The 24,659-nt window shown below is 35.5% G+C and overlaps 1 protein-coding gene across 2 annotated transcripts in view; it reads left to right on the top strand.

The window, feature by feature from the left end:
* The first annotated feature begins 16,361 nt into the window (after window positions 1–16,361).
* LOC129882425 (uncharacterized) overlaps window positions 16,362–24,659 on the top strand; it is a 29,700-nt gene continuing 21,402 nt past the window's right edge. For both annotated transcript variants that reach the window (XM_055956716.1, XM_055956715.1), the window contains exons 1-8: window positions 16,362–16,781; window positions 16,883–16,992; window positions 18,474–18,546; window positions 18,747–18,808; window positions 20,518–20,659; window positions 21,750–21,968; window positions 22,106–22,172; window positions 23,414–23,813. In XM_055956716.1, coding sequence (XP_055812691.1) covers window positions 16,641–16,781; window positions 16,883–16,992; window positions 18,474–18,546; window positions 18,747–18,808; window positions 20,518–20,659; window positions 21,750–21,968; window positions 22,106–22,172; window positions 23,414–23,813 — 1,214 coding nt within the window. In that variant the 5' untranslated portion in view covers window positions 16,362–16,640. The remainder of the gene's footprint in view (window positions 16,782–16,882; window positions 16,993–18,473; window positions 18,547–18,746; window positions 18,809–20,517; window positions 20,660–21,749; window positions 21,969–22,105; window positions 22,173–23,413; window positions 23,814–24,659) is intronic.

The raw sequence follows: 24,659 nt of genomic DNA, 5'->3' as shown, positions 1-24,659 counted from the left end.
TAGTACATCCCAGATGCCTCTAATGCCTCAAGTAGAAAAAGGAGTATGCCCTCGATGCCTTATGTTTCAAAACCAGTGACCAAGTAATATAGGTGGTACGACTCCCGTTAAAAACCAGTTTCAAAAATGCTAGAAGTTTGAGAAAGCCTTCTCAAAATCATTAGTAAAACTTCATGAATAAACTGGGATCGTACCACAAAACATGTAAAAATACTCAATCAATACAAGCATGCCATCCCAACATCAAACCAAGATACATACAATCCAAACAGCAACATCAAGCTAAACCACACTATCAAGGCAAAGAAACTAACCTAGGATCCAATCACTCCTCAAACACAGCCTCAGGACCAACAATAGATAATAACTAAGATGGCATCATAAGCCTACCTCTAAACAAAAGAGAAACAATCGAGACATGGCTCAGAATCAGAAAGGAGGAGAAATATCACTAGAATCGATGCCTTATCCCAAAATATGCCATCTCAGCTTCCAATGAGCATAGTTAATCCAAACCTACGGCTACGATGAGCCACAAAGATCCCAAGCACTAGTATAAAGGCACGCCAACCATAATTAGCCCTACCGAAACCTACACCTAGCTACAAGGGCAATGAACACTTACTAAAGCACCTAAGGCTCAAACCTAGCCTAAGGCCATCAATATCAATCCCAAAAAGGATAATAACACTAAGTCAATACCACAAATAAGGCACACAGCCTAAACTAAGGGTTTCATGGGACCAATTTAGTCTAAGTTTCAATCGAGAATCAAGAAAATGGAATAAAAGGAGCAGAACTCTAATCTCAAAAAATACCTAACCTAAGTCACATGTAATACATACTAAATGATATCTAATAAAGCCAGTCAAAATTAGGAGAGTGTAACCTACCCTAATGCCTATCACGTACGCTCTAAATACACCAAAATGAATCTCTCGACCTTCGAACCACCTCTAATTGCTGCCATGCTAACAAATATTGATCACGATGGTAACATTTAGACACCAAATTCACATTTTTTAGAGATGGACCTAAAATCAAATCTAAAATGAGATTGTGGGACATGTATCGGAAATCTCGAATTTGACTCCATGAAAATGTACATTTGAGCTAAATGAACTTGTGTGCCAAAATAAAACACAATTCGTTGCTTGGAAATATGAAAATCAGTCCATGCAATAATTTCACCATTAATGAAGGAATCAAGGAACAGGGAAGCCATTTGGGCTTGTAATTACCTCAATACGATGTTTTCTGAAGCTCCCGAATACTCCCACGTGTAGCCATGATCAATACAAACCCACCAAACTTGAAATTGCCTCAATTGGACCTCTCAAGCTCAAGAAATCACATTTAGAAGTTTGGCCACTAAACTGAAATTCGGGTCCTAAAAAGACCCTAAGGGTTCAAAAAAGCAACCCAGAAGTTCGCTTAAGCAAACCTCTCAAAAGAGGAAGACCTCACTTAAGTGAAGCCCAGGCCACTTAAGCGAGCACCGTTAAAGCGACACTCAGGCCGGTTAAGCGACAGATGCCTCACTGCATGCCTTACTTAAGTAAAGCCCTGGTCGCTTAAGTGAGGGTTGCTTTAGCGATGCTAGGGTCGATAAAGCGATGACACCAACAGTTATTGTAGCCAAGGCTTTGGCAAAGTCCAAGAATCTACAATGGGATGCCCAGAATTCATTTGGAACCCCGTGTGCACAAAGAAACTATGCTACCCCATCAAATTTGACGATCCAAACTCAATGGCGCATTCAAATTTCCCATCTGAGATTATCTCAATAAAAAGTGGCTCTCACGCCCAAGCGTCATTTTAAGCTAAAATCCACAATGAGGCATAAAATGAGATCAGAAGCCTCAGGAACTGTGAGAAAGATTGTTCTAGACCAAACTCAATATTTTAGAGCTAACTGCGTTGACAGAATTTCAATCCGAGTGCATTTACCAAGAACATTGACCAAAGTCAACCTTAGGCCAAATTTCAAAGGCTAAAGTATCAAATGGCTCCAAACTCGCATCGAATGCCTCGATACTCGTGTCGGCCACACTACTAACCTAATTTGGCCATTCTGGAGCTGATGAAACCATCAAAATTCTATTTTAAAATTGGTTTCCTAGAGTTTTGACCAAAGTCAACCATCCAAATTTCAAGAGCTTCAAAATAGAAAATGGAAATAAAATCCAAACGAAAGACTAGGCAACTGAATTGTTAGTGCCAGCAAATCATAATTTACTTAGGGTTGCTACAGAAAAGCTCTAAATGCTGAAAAGTTCAGAAAATAATGAAAATGACCTAGAGGATCATTACAAGAAGCCAACTATCAAGCCCTTCAAATTTCTCAATTTCTAGACCAAGCATAACCAGTTTAGAACCATAGTGAAGGATAACTGGAAGGTTGAATTTTTTGGTAATTCTTTAACTGAATTTCAGGCCAAATTGAATAGGGTGAAAGGAGCCCCAGCGAGATGGAGTAAAGAAATTTTTTGATAATTGTTTGCTATTAAATAGCAACTCTAGATGACATAATAAAGGTGAAAGAGATACAACTGGATATGCACCCTACAAAGACTAGCAAGGTTGTTATTACCAGAGCTGAAGCTGAGTTGAAGAGGTATTTGCATATAGAGGAAGACTACTGAAAACAAAAATCAAGGATGTGATCATTTGTAGATTAAGATAGCAATACCAAAGTCTTTTCACATCTCATAGATTCAGATAAGCCAAGGAGTCATATCCAAAATACTCAAAAAATAGGAGAAGAATCAATCAACTTTTTCAAAAATCAGTTTATAAAAATAGGGAGACCCACAGATTATGGACTGTTGCATCACATCCCATAGATAACAACATATGAGCAAAATATAGAAAATTACACCAGTTGTCAAACCAAATATAGTGGTCTTAATTTTTCATTCCCCATAAGAAAAATCTGTAAACAATAGCATTCCTTCTACTTTAAGAAGAGTAAAAATACATTTTTGCCCTCTTCACTTCAAATATTTTTAAACAACTCTCTATGTTCAATTGTCTGTCAGTCAAAATTTTTTATTTTTTTATTTTTACGTTCATTTTTTTCTTCTTTTCTTTTTTTATGAAAAAAAAGACGTTTTCTCTCTCTTTTGTTTTTCTTTTTTTTCCTTTTCTATTTTCTTTTTTTCTCAATCCTATTTTTTCTTCCTTTTTTTCATTTTTCTCTTTATTTCTTTTTGTTTCATTTATTATTATTATTATTGTTAAAAATCTTCTCTTTTTTTCTTTTTTCTTAACTCTTACTTTTTTTAACCAATAAATCGAAAGTTGGGTGATTCGCAAAGAGAATTTTCTTTCATTGACATGTAAGTAAACTTAAGAGTTAAATTTTTCAAGTTAGTTGACTATATTTGTACTAGGAATCGACCACATATCTAATGTAGGAAAGATGATGTATGTTAGCATCTAATTGATAGAGTAGTCTATGGAGAAGAATATAGTAGTGTTGGAATAGTATTTCCCATGAGGCATACATTATTTTTTTAAGCCCTAAGCTATGTCTTTCCTAAGGCAAGATTATAGAGTATCTCATAAGTTAGACATAGTGAAATAGTGTAAATTGTTTCCCTTGAGGCATAAGTTATTATTTGTAAAATCCTTGAGCTATTTTTTGCCTTTAAGACAATAGTATTGTGTGCTCCATAAGTTAGACTTAATGAAAATGGTGTAGACTTACTGAAAATGGTGTAAACTGTTACCCATAAGGCATAACTTGTTCTTTGAAAGTCTTTGGGTTAAGTCTTTCCTCTAAGGTAGGAGTTATAGGATATCTCATAAATTAATACACAATGTGATAGTATTAAGTCTAGCCATAGGGCTTAACTTGTTTTTTGAAAGTCTTTGGGCTAATAAGTCTTACCTCTAAAACAAGAATTATAGAGTATCTCATAAATCAAAATCTCTTATCCTAAGGCGTAACTTATTCATTGGAAGTCCTTAGACTAAGTATTTCCTCTAAGGCAAGAATTATAGAGCATATAATAAATCAAGACACAATGTGGTAGTGTCTAGTCTTACCCATGGGGCGTAATTTGTTGTTTTGAAGTTCTTGGTCTAAGTCTTGCCTCCAAGCAAGAGTTACAAAGCATCTCATAAATCAATAGACAATAAGATAGTCTCAACTCTTTCCCATGGGGCGTAACTTGTTCAGTTGAAGTTCTTCATCTAAGTCTTACCGCTAAGTCAAGAGTTATAGAGTATCTTAGAAATCAAGACACAATAAGATAGTGTCAACTTTTCCCATGGGGTGTAACTTGTTGTTTTGAAGTTTTTTGTCTAAGTCTTGCCTCTAAGGCAAGAGTTTTAGAGCATCTCATAAATTAAGATACAATAAGATAGTGTCAACTCTTGCCCATGAAACTTGTTGTTTTGAAGTACTTGTCTAAGTCTTGCTTCTAAGGAAAAAGTTATAGAGCATTTCATAAATCAAAACATTGTCACAACCCAACCCATCGGATCGTGTGGGAACCTCTTCTAAAACCTAAGCAGGAGAACCATTAACCCCTTAAACGGAAATAACATTCGAAAGTTTAACAAAATAAAATAATAAGCAAAAAGAGTTATAAAATCACCTTATATTAATTTACAACTCCAAAGTTTCTTACAAAAAATAATCTAACACCCCCAAGAATACTAGTCTAAAGAGAAACAAGAGCTTCTACAGATACAGAGTATAAATAAGGTAGTGACATAGCTACAACTATAAGGAAGGAAGGGTAGAAGCTGTTGGAAAGTCATCTTCATCTTCACCTAAGAAACATCACTGACCCTGCAACTAGACTATACAAAGAGGCATAATAAAATTAGTATCAACACAAAATACACGTGCTAGTAGGTATCATTGATCAACCCAATACCTACCTTATAATATATAGAAAATAATAGGAAGAAACATAATCAATAAGTAAATACACCAGCGACAATTGTTAACTCACAGCTATCTCCTCTCACAATATTCTTGTAGTTTTACACTCACCCATTTCTTATCGGTCTGCTGGTAACTCTAATTACGAATCTAGGTTAACCGGCTACCTCTTTACTAGACAAAACCCAATCACCCCATAATCACACCCTCCAGCTAGTTCTGACCATCACTGTCAAATATAACAACTGCAACCATTAGTTAAACTCTAAGTAATCGAATCCCAACTTAACAACCCAACCTCTACTCTTATGCCTGAACTCCATAGAATATCACAGACAATACAATATGGTAACATAAGGTTACACAGTCATACCCCCAAATAGTATTATACTTTCTCTCAATCCTCAAATTGAATCAATCACCGTACTTATGGGATTATTTACAGTAATATCAACCCCTCAGTCTCTATATATGTAATCACACTATTTCACAGAATGACAGATATCAACTAGTCCTCTCAAGGAGTATCAACACATATGTGGTCCTCTCATGGGACACATACTCAGACTAATAGCGTGCCAAAATATGACACATGTCCAATTATGTGTCGGAATGTGACACCCGATCCAGCAATGTATCAAAACATGACAGAAGATCCCAATAAGCATAATCAATTTATAATCACAATTATAATTAGTCAAAACAATTATAATTATCAAGAATAGGTTCGATGTATACCATATTTAGTCATTTAGCTTGGTTCATTTCATGCTTTCCCATCATCGTACATACATACCTAAAAATTTCAGTAGATAACACGCACTAATGCTACAGATGAAAAGACAAACCACCACCTACCCTTAATTTATCAGATCATCTTTCTTACCCAGATCACGTCAAATTTAACTGCTAAAGATAAAAAAATTCTTCCAATACCTCGTGTTCGAGGCCTACACATAAAACCTCCTGTTAATTTCCCTTATACTAAGCAATGGGTACAAAATTTAAGCTACTCAGATAAGAAAACCTAGCCTACCTGGGTGCCAAGTAGCTTTGAAGAGGTATTGTGGCTCCAATCCTAGCTTTCAGACAACGGGACGATGATATTAGGCATAAATTTTGCTGGTTGAAATCTTTTTTATGTTGAAATCTCCTTATCCCTCCATCCCAAGCCTAGAGCAGCCTTCTGAGGTTTTAGGGGTAACCCTCACCTTTTTTGGCAATTAGGGAAAAGAGGTGAAAATAGAATTTGCATTTTTAAGTTCTGTCTCGAGTATCCAACTCTGGCGGCATTCATCTTTACTGGAGAGGCACCACCGTAGTGGGACTATGCCCGCTCTGGTAGGATGATGTTGGTCCAGACATCTTAGCTTTTCTACAAATTTCCCTTTCCTAATTAACAATAATTTAAGTCATTGCAATAAATACCAATTCATCCCTCGTTCGTCCCCGAACGATTAGTGAATAAAAGGGCACGAGTTGATTGGAGTACAGTTGAAACAAATGGTTAATTTTTCATGACATAATAAAGGTCTACGTGCTCAGGGACTAAGTCATGAAAGTGCCTTGGAAAAAAAGGCTTAACGAGAAATGAGGAAATCAGCCTAGAAAGCCCCTATTGCACGCACTAATCCCGATGTAGCGGCAGGGATCCCACTGGAGTAAGGCTGCTGGAGCGGGGCTTTCTTGCTCTAGCGAGTATGAGACTAAATTATGGGAGATGGACCTGGGCTGGTTGTGAGACACACTAGTTGTGGCAGAGCATCGGGACCGGGTCTATTGGACTACTACGAGGGATTTACTAGTACCTACTAGTCATCAGATGCCAAAAGGTGGATACACTTGGTGTCTAAGAGGATCCGCCCTTCAAGTAATCACACAGACGTGACCTTTCCTCGGGCTCTGGTGGTGGCTTGCGTAGTGCAAGGAATTTTCCTGAATATGAGGGCATAGATCGTGTCCAAGTGCAAAATATTCTACTAGGAAAATAAAGTGGTATTCTTCCTTCCAAGGCTGGTGACTGCAATGTGCAAGGTGGAGGGGGTACCACTCCTAGACTCTGAAAAGGTACTAGCCATGGAACCTCCCTTCCACCCTCTCTTGATCAGACAGATTCTTCCAAAGGGCAGAAGAAGAGAAGGACAGGCGGTGCCGAGATCAGCAAGGCAGCGATAGAGGTGGGCGACGAGAGAGAGGACGAAGGGGCCCTTCCCACTTAGTCTCAGCCTTCAATTTCAGCCTACTGCCTGGAGGAGGACTTAGATGTAGTTTGGAGCAGGTTAGGAGGCATTTATGCCAGAACTTCAGCTCCAGTATGACCTTTCACTTCCTTGGAGATCTAGATTCTCTGCCTCCAGCTTCGATGGGAGAGAAAGAAGAACATAGAGAGGGACCGCTAGACGGCTTGGAGGTGGAAGACCATCAAGGTGATATTCTCTTGCTTCACTCTCTAGAGAGAGCTCCCCAGGCTTGACCCAACAGATTACGTGGGGTTTCCCTTCCTGAATAAGGTGGACAAGAGAGCAGCTCTCCAGAGGATCTTGACTCAAATGGAGACACTCCCCTTCTCTCTAGTTAGAAACTTTGTTAACTTGGGTTTGCCTCATTTGGGTATGTAACAAACAATCATTCTATTTCCTTACTACTTTCCTTATATTTGGTAAGCACGTGGGTGCTATTTCTTTTTAATCCTCTTAGTCGGTATAACTATTAAACTATTATAACTTCTGCTACTACTATGGGGTGCTGAGTTGAGTATGAGAATTGGTCAATATATGTTTCGTAGTCAAATGGAAAAATAAGGAAAGATCAAGGAAGACAAGGCTGAGATTTTGGCAAGAGGATTCCCGCTCTGGCAGGTCCATCATGGCGGGATGATCCCGCTCTAGCGGCGATTATGGGGTCAGTTTTCCAGGAGGACTTTTTCCCGGAGTGGTCCCTGTTTCTAAAATTCTTTATTGACTCCCAGGGTCATGACTTAGTCCAAACTTAACCCTTCTAGCGGAATTCTGGTGGTCTATCCCAGAGTTGAACCTAACACTACATATTCGAATAGCTCCCCACACCCCATATCTTGAAACAACAACAAGTACACTTTAAACATCATATGCCGACTAATCACTGGGAAACAAATCATAAGATATGTTTAAGGAATTATTTATAACAACAATTTCTCTATCAGGCATACAATCAACTTTATCTCACATGGTTTTCCAATCGGTTCTGACTGTCCTAAAATCAGAGTTTCTCTACAGTTCCAAATTATTCTCGTCCCCTTACCATTCTCATGATCGGTAATTCAATAACAATAAGAATGGCATTCCCTCACATAGGTGCATTATTTAACATGTTAGGAATTCACTCATTAATCACATGGCAGTTTATCATTAGGCTATTGCACATAACTAAGTTATGACCCTCCTTTTGACCACAAGCTTACAGAAACCCAAGCAATCATGTCTCACATAATTTCAAGCATTAGGCAAGTATACTTCACATACTGACAAGTATTTCAAGAAACAATATGCACATATTCTCATCATACCATTCAGGAAAGTACAGTTCACACACCAACAACTATTCAAGCACAATATGCACTTAATCACAATTTCAAGCTGCAACAGACAAGCAAGCTGAAATTATTAACTTAGTTCGCTTCATGGATGACCATTAATTTATCATCCATGCACTTACATAACCTCTATGGCTAGATACCAATTGGAACCTTCTTGGTTTCAATTTCTCTTACTTTTGTCCCTTCAGCAGCGACAGCGGCATCTAGTTTACTCGTTGAGATACCAATTAGAATTCAGATACTAATTGGACTCTACCCATACCACAAGCGATAACTACACGAACAGAGAGAAGAAATGGAATGACTTCCTAGAATACTTCATAGCTTCACAAAGATTAGATGTGGACATCAACACACCCATTCGCAGGAGTCTATTCCGTACTTGCTCTTGTACTAAGAGACTGGTAACCTGAGCTTTGATACTAATTTGTCACAATCCAACCCACTGGTCCATGTGGTCACCTACTCTAACACCTAAGCAGGAGAACTCTTAACCCTCTAAATGGAAATAACATGCAAAAGTTTTTAAAAGTACAATAATAAACAAAAGGAGTTATAAAATCACCTTATATTAATTTACAACTCCAAAGTTTCTTACAAAGAACAATATAATACCAGATACTAGTCTAAACTAGTACAAGAGCTTCCACCAGAGTATAAATAAGGTAATGACGTAGCTCCAACCATAAGGAAGGAAGGGTAGAAGTTATTGGAAAATTATTTTTGTCTTCACCTAAGAAACATCATTGACCTTGTAACCAGACTATTCCAAGTAGCATAGTAAGAGTAGTATCCGTACAAACAACACGTACAAGTAGGAATCATTAGTCAACCCAATACCCACCGCATAATATATAGGAAACAACATGAAAAAATATAATCAATAAGGAAATACACCGCCGATAACTATTCACTTACAACTATCTCCTCTCATAATATTCTTGTAGTTTTACACTCACCTATTTCTTATCGGTCCGCTGCCAACTCTGATTACGAATCCAGGTTAACCTTTCTATGGCATAAGGAAGTTCGTTGAAACCACACTACTACTAAGCCTACTGTGTTATCCTTATACACTCACAAGGCCAAATCAACACATTGTCCTTAACATGTTTCCACTAATTAACAAGGCTTTACCAACTATTCTAGATCGACTACTTCTTCACCAGCCAAAACCTAATCACTCTACAATCACACCCTCCAGCTTGTTCTAACCCTCACTATCAAATATAACAACTGCTACCATTGGTTGAACTCTAAGTAACCGAATCCCAACTTAACAACCCAACCTTTACTCTTATGCCTGAACTCCATAGAATGTAACTGACACTACAATATGGTCACACAAAGTTACACAGTCGTACCCCCAGATAGTACTATACTTACCTCTAGTCCTCAACTCGAATCAATTACTGTATCGATTGGAATATTTATAGTAATATCAACCGCTCAGTCTCTATACATGTAATCACACTATTTCAAAGAATGACAGATACTAACTGGTCCTCTTAGGGGACTATAAATACATACTTAGTCCTCTCATGGGACATATACTCAAACTAATGGGTGTCGAAACATGACACTCAATTCAACTATGTGTCAAAATATGACAGCAGATCCAGTAATGTGTCAGAATGTGACACCCAATTCAGTAATATGTCAGAACGTGATACCTGATCCTAATAAGAATAATAAATTCATAATCACAATTATAAATGAATAGTCATAAAAGTTATAATTATCAAGAACAGGTTCGGTGTATACCAATTTGCATATTTAGTCATTTAGCTTGGTTTAATTCATGCTTTCGAATCCCCGTATATACATACCTACACTTTTCAGCAGATAACAGGCACCAATGCTGCAGACGAAAAGATGAACCATCACCTACCCTTAATTCATCAGATCGTTCTTCCTTAGCCAAGTCACATCAAATTTAACCGCTAAGAATACACATTTTTCTGCCCATACCCCATGCCCGAGGGTCTACACATGAAACCTCTTGTTAATTTTACTTATACTAAGCAATGGGTACAAGATTTAAGCTACTCAGATAAGAAAACCTACCCTATCTAGGTGCCAAGAAGTTGTGGAGAGGTACTATGGCTCCAATCCTAGCTTCCAAACAATGGGATGATGAAATCAGACATGAATTCCGCTAGTTGAAATCTTTCCTATGCTGAAATCTCCCTCTTCCTCCTTCCCACGCCTAGAGCAGCCTTCAAAGGGTTTTTGGGTTAACCCTCGCCTTTTTTTCGTACTTAGGGAATAGAGGGGAAAAATATAATTCACGTTTTTAAGTTGTGTCCCGAGCATTCCGCTCTGGTGGCTCTTATCCCGCTAGAGCGGCACTATCGTAGCGGGACTATGCCCGCTCTTTCTGGATGATGCTGGTCCAAATGGCTCAATTTTTCTACAAATTACCCTTTCCTAATAAATGACGATTTGGGTCGTTATAGACATAGTAAGAAAGTGTCAACTCTTGCCCATGAGACATAACCTGTTCTTTGAAAGTCCTTGGGCTACGTATCGTCTCTAAGGTAAGAGTTATAGAGTTAGAGAGTATCTCATATATAATTTCAAATAGTAAGTATGAAAAAAAAAATGACTGTCTTGAATCTTGACACTTAGATCTAGGGGTAAATTGATTTAAAAGAAGTAAAAAATTATATAAAATAAGTAGTCGTTAGCTCCATAAGTAAAAAAGGGGGGAAAGAAAAGATAAAGATAACTAAAAAAACAAAAAAAGGGAAAATATTTAAAATAGGAAAAGGAAAAAAAGATAATTTTTTTTATAAAAATGAAAGAACGAAAAGCAAAAAAATATAATCTTTAGCTCCTTTTACTAATTTATCTACACACACTTGATGATATAATATTAAGCTCTCTTTAATTTGTTAGGTTTGAAGGATAATTTTATTCAAAGAATTTTCATTAAATGGAGAAATGCTATTTTTGTAAGACTTTTCTTATGAAGGACAAAATATCAAGACCATCCCATATAAGAGTCATTTATGAAATTAACCCAACAAAATGAAAAGATTATTTGGTTTTCAAATATGAACTATGAAGGAAGTCAAAGCGGTAATTTTCTCCTTAAATGGAGAGAGTACCAATGGTCAGGGTAATTCTTTCAAGTATGTTGGGACATCATTGAGGAAGATGTGACCATTACTCACACAAATCGTGTTCGCATCCCTAAGAACAAACTTGTTACTAGCTTCATAGACATAAGGCCTCTAAGTCAGGGTATTTTTCCAAACAAGATCATTTTTAGGATGCTACATGAAAGACTAGTGACTTGTCTACCTAGATTCATTTCTTGAAATCAAACTAGCTTTATCAAAGAAAGAACATCATAGAGAATTTCCCATTGGCTCAAGAAATCATAAATCAGCAAAAGAAACAAGCTTCATAATGTGGTGGTAAAAGGAACATGTCAAAGGCCTAGGATAGGATTTAATGTATCTTAATAATTAAAATTGTAAGAAAGGTTGATTTTTGTGAAATTATTATAAATATAATTTGAAGGCTAGTATCCACTAAGGGGTCGTTTGGTTTGAATACAATTTATGATGTGATTAATTATGATGGGATAAGTTATGTTGGAATTATTTTTTATTGATTTTTTAGTTTGTTGTATTCAAAATAATATGCATTGCATAAATTTTAAGAACAAGTTGTTTGTTTACAAAAAATATTCTTCACTTTATTTAGTTTTTAATATTTTCTTTGCAAGCCTAGTTATTCATTCTTAAATATAAAATTTTTATCTTATTTAGCTTAAATATTTTGTGTGTGCATTCCCATGATGGTACCATATGTATTTAAAATAAAGCATTCATCTTATTTAGTTTTAAAATAGAATTTTTATCTTAAATTTGTTAAAGTAAAAGATGATTTATTATTTATATCATTTCATTTAATCACATATCACTCTAAAAGTGTAAAATACTAAAGTTTTTATTTTAGTTGATATAAAAAAAATACAAGCTTTCAAGTGACTAAAAAAATATGTAATTTAGTAGTAGAGAAATCAAAACATAAATAAACATAAGAATTAGTCAAATAAATTAATAAATAAAAATTATATTTATATAGTCTATTTTTTAATAAGAAAGTATAAAGAATTATCATAAAAATAAGGAGTAGTGAAGATTGTAAATGTTATTATACATGCTATTAAAAATAATGTGAATATACATTGATGTGAAAAGTGATATATAAAAATGATATAAAGGGATATTTTTGTCATTTTCTCTATTTTATCATGGGATAAGTTGTTACGGGATTACTATGCCACCCAAGAGGAGGAATAACTTATTTCAGTACTAATTATTAATTTCGTAATAAGTCATTCCGGACTTGCCAGCCATAAGACAAATTAAGTGGCACTTTAATTTAATCCCGAGACTATTTGATGTGATACTTCACACGAAACGACCCCTAACTGATACTATATCCTAGTTAATGGACAATAAGTTGATTTTTCAACTCTTCTAGGTGTCTAAAGTAAGGTAACCCACTTTCACCCACCATGTTTACCATTGATGCGAAAGTGTTGGCCAGAGAATTGAATAACCTACATGAGGACATGAACTTCAATAGATATGGACTCTTTAAATAAAGCCCAAATATTAATCACCTAACCTATGGCATTGACACAATCTTATTTTGCTTTGAAAGAAAAAATTAATGATCAAAATGATGCAAGTTCTGAGTGACTATGAAAGAGCCTCAAGACAGCTTATTAAGAACTCTAAGAGTTTCTTATACATCTATGATATAGAGAAAATTCCTATGATTATGGATCATAGAGTGAGGAAGTTAGGAGGATACCTAGGACTCTTTTTCTTTCACCTATCTTAGATATCTAGTCTACTATGGAAGAAAAGAAGGCCCATTTTGAGGATTTACTGAGGAAGGTCACAAGGAAAATGATGTCATGGCATAATAGACTATTTTTCTTTAGAGGAAGGTATGTCTCATTTTTTCATAATCTACGCATGTTTACCTTTTATCAGCTATGAACCCTCCAAAAAAAAGGGTGATAGATCAGCTCCATCATTTTTTTGCCAAATCTTTTTGGACACATTGGAGGGGGTTAAAAGTAAACACTAGATAGCTTTGGACACAATGTGCCCTATTGAGAGATAAAAGGGGATAGAATTTAGATTGCTTCATGATGTGTTTAAGGCTTGTTTTGCTAATGTTTGATAGAATTTCAAAACTTTCACGTGCTCTTTATGGAACTCCTACATGTGGAACAAATACTATAAGAAATTCCACCTCGTCATTGATCAAGGTTCATATGCATCTTATGTGTGGAAAAAATTGATTACTATCATGAAAACAGTATAAAATAACCTATAATGGCAAATCATGTTTTTTACTATGTTGAATGGGATAATTCTGGAGAGGAAGAAATAAAAGTGAAGGAGTTCATCATAGAGGGAGAGTGGAATAAACATAAATTATTAGAATACATTTTAGAAGAGATGTCTGAACATATCATGGACAATATTAATCCTAATTTGACTAATTACAGTAATGACAAAGTATGGTGAATGGACAATATGAAAGGAAATTTCTCTGTCAAATCGGTTTTTGAGCTTGTTAGACATAAAAGGAAAGAAAGTATTGATTGGAGAATATATGGATAAAAAGATTACCTTTTAGAAGAAACTTGGAAAGCATAGCAAAGAAAGATAACCACTAATGACAATGATCCAAAGAATAAAAATGCACGTTGTATTAAGATGTTGGTACTATGAGAACTTCAAACATGAGAGCACAATCCGTATTGCCCCGAATAGAACATAGAACAATAATAAAATAATAAAAGAGAAGAAAGACATGATAGATATCTCCACACTATGTCTCACATTTTTCTAACATCTTTTATAACCCAAAAGCTATGAAATCATTTTGTTGCACGTGTATATATTAACATAGAAGGATTGCAACTACAACAACTCATTCTAGAATGATGGAAACAACTAACAACTTACAAACTAAAGAGCATATCCAAGGCTCTACCAACAATTATAATGTGGAAGTTGTGTACCTCTACGGAGACTAGTACCCCATTCAACCAAAGATATGTCTTGGCCAACTTCTCTGTGTTATAGATCACATGAACTAGTATCAAGTGCGAGGATTTAGTCTATCTGTCAACAATAACCCATATAGAGTCGAATTTCCACAATGTCTTAGCAAGATCCACCACAGAATCCATAACTATCCTCTCCCACTTCCATCCAAAAATGGATATCCTCTAAATAGTTCCTCCGTACCTCTGGTGCTCATACTTTACTTGCTGACAATTTGAATACTAGGCAATGAACTCAACAATATCTCTCTTCATTCTACCTCACCAATAGTGTTGTCTCAAATTGCGATACATCTTAGTGGCTCTATAATGTATAAAATATCTAGAACTATGAGACTCAATCAGAATGATTTTGATTAGATCATCAACATGGAGAACACACACGATCCTCAACACACCTTTACCATAAATCATTTCCTCCATGGCCTCTCCCTAACAGAGCTTAACATTAATCTTGCTTAATTTGATATCCTCAAACTGTCAATCCTTAATCCGTTCCAAAAATAAAAATCTTGCTTCCACATGAGGCAACACTTCCACCAAATTCTAACAACTCAAGCCTCATAAAATTGTTAGCTAGAGTCTAAGCTTTTCTAGCCAACAAATGCTTGGTAACCTCTAAACAAGTCAAGGTACCCATACTTTTGGACTTCCTACTCAGTGCATCATCCATCACACTGACCTTGTGTGGATGGTATAAGATAGTCACATCATAATCTTAGTAATTTCATCCACCTTCGCTATCTCAAACTAAGATTCCTCTAAGTGAACACATGTTATAGGTTGTGGTGATTAGTGAATACTTCACAACGGACACCATAAAGATAGTACCTCCAAATTTTCAAAGCAAACACCACAATTGCCAACTCCAAGTCATGCGTAGGATAATTTTTCTCATGTACTTTCAACTGCTTGGAGGTATACATAATGACTTGCTTATCATGCATCAAAGCAACACCGAAATCAGAACACGAAGCTTCACAATAAGTATATTTTTAACCTAATTAATCAGTCCCGAAGAAGAATAGTGATTGAGATGTATTGCGACCTTCAACTCGAATCAACAGTTTCGAAACTATGATAAACAACATCCAAATTATAGAGTTACGATACAATCATATTTGAACTAACAAAATATTGAATTTCATCCTATTAGCCTCTACTAGGGGTTATTACTCATTTTTGTACTTATTTTTTTATTTTTCAATTATTCCTTCAATTAACAAAATGAAAGAGAACAAATAAGATTCACATCCTTCCACGAGCAAGAAAAAGAAGAGTAGGAGAAGGAAAATAATAATCACACATGTAAAAATAATTTAAAGTACATAGGTTTTTTTAAAAAATAAATATTAATGTATTACTATACATAACATAATGTATTTCAGGCAATTTATAATTTTAAAATATAGGTATTACTATACAACTGTTATTTTGTGGGAGAGATTTGACTGACATGTATCCAACTAAAAATTAATTATTTATTTTGATAGATTCAAACGATTCAATTATATCACCATACACAATCTACATAGATTATTCATAGATATACTTTCATGTATAATCATTTATTTCAAATATTTTATTTTATTAATATTAATATTATTTTATAAAATTATATATTACATAACTCGATATCTTGTTGAGAAATTAGAACAAAATTAAAAGGGTAAAACATGTTAAATTGTGTTGGTGTAAAAACAATTTACAATTCTTTTCTTCATATTTAACTCCATCACTATAGAGCACTTCCAACAAAAAAGTTTATAAAAGAAAAAGAAAGAGAGAGAGTTCAGCTCTGAACATGCCAAATAGTGAAAGAGGTTAACAAAACTCCAAACCTTTTCCCATTTTCTTCTCCATTTTATATATAGACAAGTTCTCCTGCATTTTCATTCCCATCAGATCGCTAAGCAATCGCCATTTCCATCCAAAATCCTCCGCAAAATCTTCCATTTTCCCATTCCTCTACTCTGCTGCTGCTTGACTCAACGATTCGACTCGGTATCAACTCAGTGCTAGAACTCATCCGATTGGTTCCATTCCTTAAAGTCATGGCTTTATCAGCTTCCGACCTACCGGCAATGTATTCGTTGCTGACAAATTCACTAAGCGGCGAACAAAGCGTGCGTAAACCAGCTGAAACAGCCCTAGCTCAATCAGAAAATCGACCGGGTTTTTGTTCTTGTCTCATGGTAATTTATTCCCTCTTTTTTTCATTTGATTTTCTTATTTAGGGGTTTGAAAGTACATTGGATGATAAGTTTGTGGAATGGTGATGTTTTTGACATTGTAGGAAGTGATTACTGCTAAAGACTTGGTGTCTCAAGTGGATGTTCGATTAATGGCATCGGTCTACTTCAAAAATAGCATAAATCGGTATTGGAGGAACAAGCGTGATTCAGCGTGAGTACTTATGTTGATTTTGTTTATTACATAGTTGTGCATTTCGTGGGTTCATTAAATACAAGTTCCTTTTCCTCCTGCTAAACTTCAATTGTTGCATTGTTCTGTAAAACTATGACCAGGACAGTGTCATTCCAGTTGTATCTAGAAATTCACAGTTTAGTGGAGAAAAGAAAAAGAGTAATTTACTTCCCCCCCACACTTGTATATGTATGCATGTTTGTTATATGGGTATCTGTATATATGTATGTATGTGCAAGATAGGTTACTGTACTCCCCATTATAGGTTTGCTGCGAAATTGCTAATGTATACGGAAATTCTGAAAATTAAAGGATGATGATGGAACAAATTGTAGGAATCCTAAGAATTGTTGTACTCCTTTTATCCCGAAATGTTCCCATCCTTGAAAATCTTCTTATGTATGTATATATGCATGCATATTCTATATGTGTATAAGTTAAGTTGGAGTACTCCCCATCCTTTGAAGTTGATTTCTGGATATGACTAGTTCTCAAATTCTGGAAAGCTAAAGGATGCAGATGGAATGAACGCTAGGAATTTATTACACTATTAACCCAAACTGGTCATGTCCTTTGTAAATGTTTGTCCTATTTACTGCAGAAATTCCCTGTTATTTTCCTTCTATCTATTCTAAATAATGGCCTAAATTATCTTTGACTGAATGGTTATTTGTTCAAGGAAATGGACCACAATTTTGGGACATCTGAGAAGAGAATAACAGACTGTAAATTTGAGATTGATGAGTATAAGTTTTTAGCATATGTTCCTTCTTCATTGTCTAAAGTAAAGTCATCAATCAAAGAAAATGGTCAGGTTATTGTTCAGTGAAGGAAGAATCATTCTGAATGCACATTAACTAATATAATTTATTTCCAAGATATTTATCAAAAGAAAGGACCCATGTACGACTTACAAGGTAATATTAGTTTGAAACTTGTCAAAAAGTGGAAAAATAGAAAATGTTATTTGGGATATCAAATTATGTATCTTTCCATCTATGTGGCTCGGGCTCTTCAAAAATGTCAACGGTTGCGTGTCGGATTCTCCAAAAGTAGTGTATTGTTGGATAATCCGACAAAGGTGCAGCATCAAAAGTGAAGAGTCCCGCAACTTATCTTTCATAATGCAGACAAATGAAATTCTGTGATAAAATAAAATTATGGAAGTATAGTTACAAATGCTAAGGAAGTCAATGTGTGGGAAAAGAGGATGTCACTGTGAAGATGATAATGGAATTTTCAGCAATCGCCTGCAATAAGATAGGTTATTATTCAATTTTGGTGGTTTGATGCAACATATGAGTGTGGATTGAATTTTCAGATTGTTTGTTCTTCCCACGATTCTATCTCTGATTTGCCTTTTTATGTTCCATATGTTGTGATTTCTCCTTCCTGCATGTTTATATATTTGTATTACTTCTGTAAATGACTATTTGCTTCTCTCTGGAACATCTTGACAGGGGAATTAGCAATGAGGAGAAATTACATTTAAGACAAAAGCTGTTGTCACACTTGAGGGAAGAGAATTACCAGGTGATAACATTTATGTTTGGTTTATAATGAGCATACAGATAGCTAGAGTTCCTTTTATCTGAAAATTGTCATACCTGTTATTGACATTTGTTGCTTCAACTGTTATCACTACTTAGAGATCTGAATAATATTGCCATTGGTGGACAAATTTTTAAGTGCTTTCCTGATTTCTCAACTGGGTGCGTGATTGGCTGGTGCAGATTGCCCTTACATTGTCTGTGATCATCTCAAAGATTGCTCGGATCGATTACCCTAAAGAATGGTATGGTGTTCTCCATAACTATTCAATTACAATAAATTATTGAGGAAGAACTATTCTATTCTTTTGTCTTTTATGATTATTATCTTGACTTCTTAGTTTCTTTTTTGGACACAGAGATTTTAAAAAAAATTAAATGAAATCACAAGATGGTGGGGTGAACATTTTAGATGTCTAAGAGTTAAACCCTAACTGACAGTTACAAGGCCCTTTTATCTGGGATAGATGCAGCCTTGAAGTCTCCTTGCTCATTCTGAAGATTAGAACTATTCTGGTGAAAGGAATTTTTTTTGCTTGCCCACTCTTAATATGAGATCAGCTTTTAAACTAGTAATTCTCACATAATTCATCTGACAAAGCTCATTTTCCATCAGCCCTTTCAATTCTTTCAACCGATTTGACAACTTTCAGCTATACAAAGTTAGGCGAGTTACCGGGTTGACGTCTCAGTTGGCCCATACCCTGAGCTGTTGACCAGAATTGAAATTCACTTGCTTATACTGTCAAAGTTGTCTCAAGTTTCACAGGAAGGTGATTCTGTACCATGTATATCAGCGAGAAATATCATGTTTCCAATTTCATTAGGATAATTTGAGGTGTAAATGCAAATCCAAATACAAATATAGCTCTAGTTGATGAGTTGAAGAGTGGCTGGAGTCTCATCCAATAGGCCCTAGAGAAGTTAATGGTTTCAGTTTCTCAACGATGGTTGGCTGAATTCTTTTCCTGATTACCTGGATGAATATTGTTGAGTTAAAAGGCAAACTAAACCACTGATGTTTTGTTTTGTTTTTGAATTGGTTCTTAATAGAACCAAGTTTCGACCAGCTTTTACATTTATGTGAAGCAACATATGAAACAAAGGTGAAAGGTCTATTCTGTTCAACAAAAGAAACTTATAATTTAATCCATCCTAATTACCAAAATTCTTGTTTTGATGCATTTGGCTGGATCAGAATTGAAGAGCGTGTCAAGGTGAAGAATCGTCCTTTAACAATATTACTCTATATGGTTACGACAACACTTGTTTTTTTTTTCCTTTTTCAAAAGTTATCCAACATAAATGGATTATCTGTTTAGGAAGAGCTTTACTTTTATACACCCATCCAAACACACACACATATATAGTTATATAGATACATTTGGTTCTGTAGAGGTCCTTATATCTCTTTTTCCTTTTACTGCCAGTTTCACAACCATACCTTTTTTTGGGGGTATAAGTAGTATCACCATCAAATCTTGAGGTTCAATTATTTGATTTTATTTACTGTTGTAGTGTTATTGTTTTAGCTTATTATCAACTATCAAATATTAACTAGCCAAGTCAAACAGAAACATCATATTCAATTGCATTTGAATCAAATCAGGTGGTTCAAAATCCCCCATGAAAGTATATTAAATAGCAAGCATTGCATTTTAGAACTATAGCATTCCACCTTGAGCTCTATGTTATGCTTTATTCTCAAGTACTATCCTGATTCAGTTTTGGACTTTTGGTGGTCGAGAAGATTATCCAGTTTCTCTTGGTGGTTATACTAGAGTATTCTTGACTGCCCTAATCCCTAAGATCTCCCCCGGTCCTTAGTGGGTTTGCTTCTATATGTTTAGTTGGTTGTGTTCCGATATTATAATGAAATTTATTGTCTAAATAACTTTCTGGTATTTTCTGACTTTATCTATACACTAATCATTGATTTTGAATTCTCCTACAGGCCTGAGCTTTTTTCCTTTTTAGCACAACAGCTTCAATCGGCAGATATTCTTACTTCACATAGAATATTCATGATTCTTTACAGAACCTTGAAGGAGTTGTCTACAAAGAGGCTTACATCAGACCAAAGGACCTTTGCTGAGGTGCTGTTGGTTGTCTTCTTCTTCCTGCATATTTTTTATATCTTTGAGCACCAAGTGATCTTCTGAAAAGTTTGAAGGTTTGGCAGTGCAATAATATCTCGTCAATGTTACATAAAGTAATAGAATGATAAAGATATTTAGTCCTCATTTGTGAAGAGAACACTAACAGATACATGTCCTAGACATAGCTAAAGATCAGACAGAATGGAAGAAAATATCCATATAGGTGATAGCGCTACTAGTTGAAAGGTTTTTGACTTGGTAGAGAACTTCTATTATTATTATTACTATTATTATTATTATTATATATTATTATTATTATTATTATAATAATAATTTATATGCATATTTTTAACTTAATTTTCATTTTTGTTTAATTTAGTTTGATGATGATACGATATGTGCTTTAATGAAGAAGTGAGGATTCATATTGCTGACCCCAATTTGGTAGGAGTGAGCGTAGTTGTTGGAGTCTTGTTTTGTCAAAATTAGGGTTCAACAACTGAGTTGTATGTAAGAGTCTAAATATTACATGGCATGCTTGCTGCTATCTATTTTGTAGAACTTTTCTACATTGTGTATAAATATAATATAATCTAAAGTTAGTTTGAAGACAAATATCCACATACTTATATACTTGTAGATGTTTGTACATTACATCTAATCATCAGCTAGTGTTGTTACGTTTGGCATCCTGAGGTCATCATAGAATTTTAGCTCTAGGTGTTAGAATGCCTACTTTTGCCCATGTGAAGCATAATTTTGTGTTTTATCAGTTCTTATTCTTTGACCCAGGTACGAGCAGTTGCTTGGGAGTGTAACTCTTAATGGCTGATATCCCTTCTTTATATGTCCAGTCACTTACTGTTTTATTTTGCAGACTGCTTATTTGAAATCTCTTATTTAACTTATTGGTTATTAGACGAAAGCAGTTTTGAGTATCAAAGTAAACTATCATGTCCACGGTTTCCCAAATAATTTTCAGTCATCACATAATTGTCTCTTTGAGTCTTCTCTGGTCATAAACATTGATATGATGGATTGGACTTGCTGAGGCATCTCACTTTGTATTTCACAATCTTTTTAACAGATATGCACACAGTTCTTCGATTATAGTTGGCATCTTTGGCAGACTGATGTGCAGACAATACTCCATGGTTTTTCAGCTCTTGCTCAAACCTTTGGTGGGAGTGCTGCTGAATTACATCATGATGATCTTTACTTAACATGTGAGAGATGGTTTCTATGTTCAAAGATAATAAGGCAGTTGATAATTTCTGGTTTTCCGAGTGATGCCAAAACCTTACAGGTATGGGTCAAAATTCATTCTTCAGCCCCCCTCCCAAAAGAAAAAAAACATAACAAAGATAAAGGAGGGTTTCTAGTTAATTCCCTTTGGTCAGAGTAATTTATTGACTTTTGCTCCGCCCCCCCCCCCATTTTAAGGAGGTGCGGCATGTCAAAGAGGTTGCTCCAGTGCTTTTGAATGCCATCCAATCACTACTTCCATACTGTGAGAATGAACTTCGGATCCTTATCTAAACTTCATATTTACTTTTTCTCCATGAATTATTTGTGTTTGAATATACTTGCAATTTCCTAGTAGAACGTTAATGCAACATATCAGAGTATTCAGGTCTGGCAGTGTTATCTGTCCGTCATGCCCTGTTTTTGGTATCGGGAGGTTCAAAAGTTTCACATGTATGCATAAGCCTCCTGTATCCTTCCGTAAAAAAGTGCAAAAATTTAGGGTTGCATTTTATTTTATAGGATTTTTTTCATGCTGACCTTCTGATAAGAAAATGGTAATGAATATAATGGATGCCAGTGTCTTGTTGGGAGTCCCTTTGCTGACTTTCAGACTATTACATGACAAGTGAAAGAATTACTTGGTTTGGGTCTTTTTCTTTCTCCCCAGTGCCACCTGGAGAAAATGCATTTGAAATTCTATTTCAGAGTCATTTTATTCAAGGACTTAAAAGGTATATTTTCAATCCACTGTACTGGCTTCAACCGTGGACTTCAAAAGTAATCTCAATCCTACCACAAATGCACTTAAGCAATATAACACAACTTACTTGACGTTCTCTTGACAGTTTTGGGGCATGCTTTGATTTTGTCTAAAATTAGGAAATATCAATCAACAAATGACAACATTATTGCCTTACTAACTGGCCATGTGACACACGCGCACTCAGTTTTATGGCTAAAAAAGTTTTGCCTACTAAACTTTATAAAGGACAGCATGCATCCTCTAAGTGAGTAACTTAATGAAAAGGGCTAGTATTGATTGTGCCTTGCTATGCCAAAGTGTCACATCTGACAAGTGAATCATTGAAGCTCTAATGACAAATTTTCAAGATTCTTGAGACTCCTTAAAATACTAGTGCAATTTTTGTTAGATTATTGGTAACTTACACTTATAAATGTTGCTTAGCAAGATATTATGCCTCAACTTTTCTTCCCTCAACAGTATATAGCGTAAACCCAAATTCCTGTTTTATTGGATACTAGGAAAGGAAGATTGATGAAAAGAAAGTAGAAATGAAATGGTAGAGAGGAAATGCACAATTTTTGTTCTCCCTTTTGCTTGGTTGATAATAAACAGAGAGTAAATAAAAGGAAAATGTGGGGTTGGGGCATGATTCCTATCTCCTCTCCGATACTTTGATGCTGCCTAACAAGAAAAGGGAAAATCTTTTATTATATTCCTTCGGAACTAGGAGATATCCTGATCACTCTTTAAATTTGCAGATTCATCTATGCAGGACCATCAGCCTAAATTTTGGGATTTATTAAAAAGGGCGTGTACAAAGTTAATGAAGATTTTAGTCGCCATCCAGCAGCGACATCCTTATTCGTTTGGGGATAAATGTGTCCTTCCACTTATCATGGAATTCTGTTTAAACAAGATTTTGGATCCTGAACCACATATTGTGTCCTTTGAGCAATTCATGATTCAATGTATGGTAATGGTGAAAACAATCTTGGAAGGTAAAGAGTATAAGAAAAACTTGACAGGACGCGTGGTTGATGAAAATAGAGTAACATTCGAGCAGATGAAGCAAAACATATCTAGTACGGTTGCTGGCCTTCTTACTTCCCTTTTGCCTACTGACCGGGTTGTACTCCTGTGTAATGTATTGATAAGGAGGTAAGACATCCTAACTTTTTATGGGTCTTATTCTTGCTATTTTATGTGAAGAAATCGATTTGCTGAATGAGTTCCCAAGTACCAGATTAAAATTTTAACTAGCTTAACAATTTTTAATGATCTTTTGGTTCTCGTCTCTATTATCATTTGTGGTACAACAGTCACAACATCCTCAATCAATCTAGATAGTCCAACTTGAGTGGCTCTTTCCTGTGCCCTAATGTCATGTAGTATGAAGCACTGCTCTCCTCATTACAGTTTTGGACTTGCAGGGTTATTTTTAGGCGCAAGTAGAGTTCAAAGGAGGTGGAGAAGGTGCAATAAAGGGTAGTTATACTTTTTTTAGGTGCGAGTAGGGTTTGATGGAGGTGGAGAAGATGCAATAAAGGGTAGTTGTTCTTTTAGTGAATTCTAGTGCCGGAATATCCATTTCCAACATTTAATAATTTGGGGAGATCTGTTTAGTTCAAAGAAAGTGAGTATTTTCCTTTACACCCAAGGGTGTGGCCTTCTGGTCATTGAAGTGGGTTGAGGACCATGAGGTCTCATGTTTAAATCCCATCATAGGCAAAAACACTAGGTGATTCCATCTGTCCAAGCCTTGATACTTGTGTTGGTGGGGAGGTAGCAAATACTTCCTGAATTAGTCGAGGTGTGCATAAGCTGACCTATGCACCGCAATTAATATTTTCCTTTCTCGTTTCTCAGTGTTGGGGTAGTGGAAATTTGAACAGTGCAGAATGATGAATCTTGTTTTGTGGGGGGCTATTCTATGGCCATTAGAATTATTAATATCCTCTTGATCAATTGATTTATCTTTCCAAAACTACATTTTGGCACATGATG

This window comes from Solanum dulcamara, chromosome 3, assembly GCF_947179165.1.
Source record: "Solanum dulcamara chromosome 3, daSolDulc1.2, whole genome shotgun sequence".
Classification (NCBI taxonomy): Eukaryota; Viridiplantae; Streptophyta; class Magnoliopsida; order Solanales; family Solanaceae; genus Solanum; species Solanum dulcamara.
Note: the sequence above shows the minus strand (reverse complement) of the source record. Positions and strands in the feature narration are given on the sequence as shown.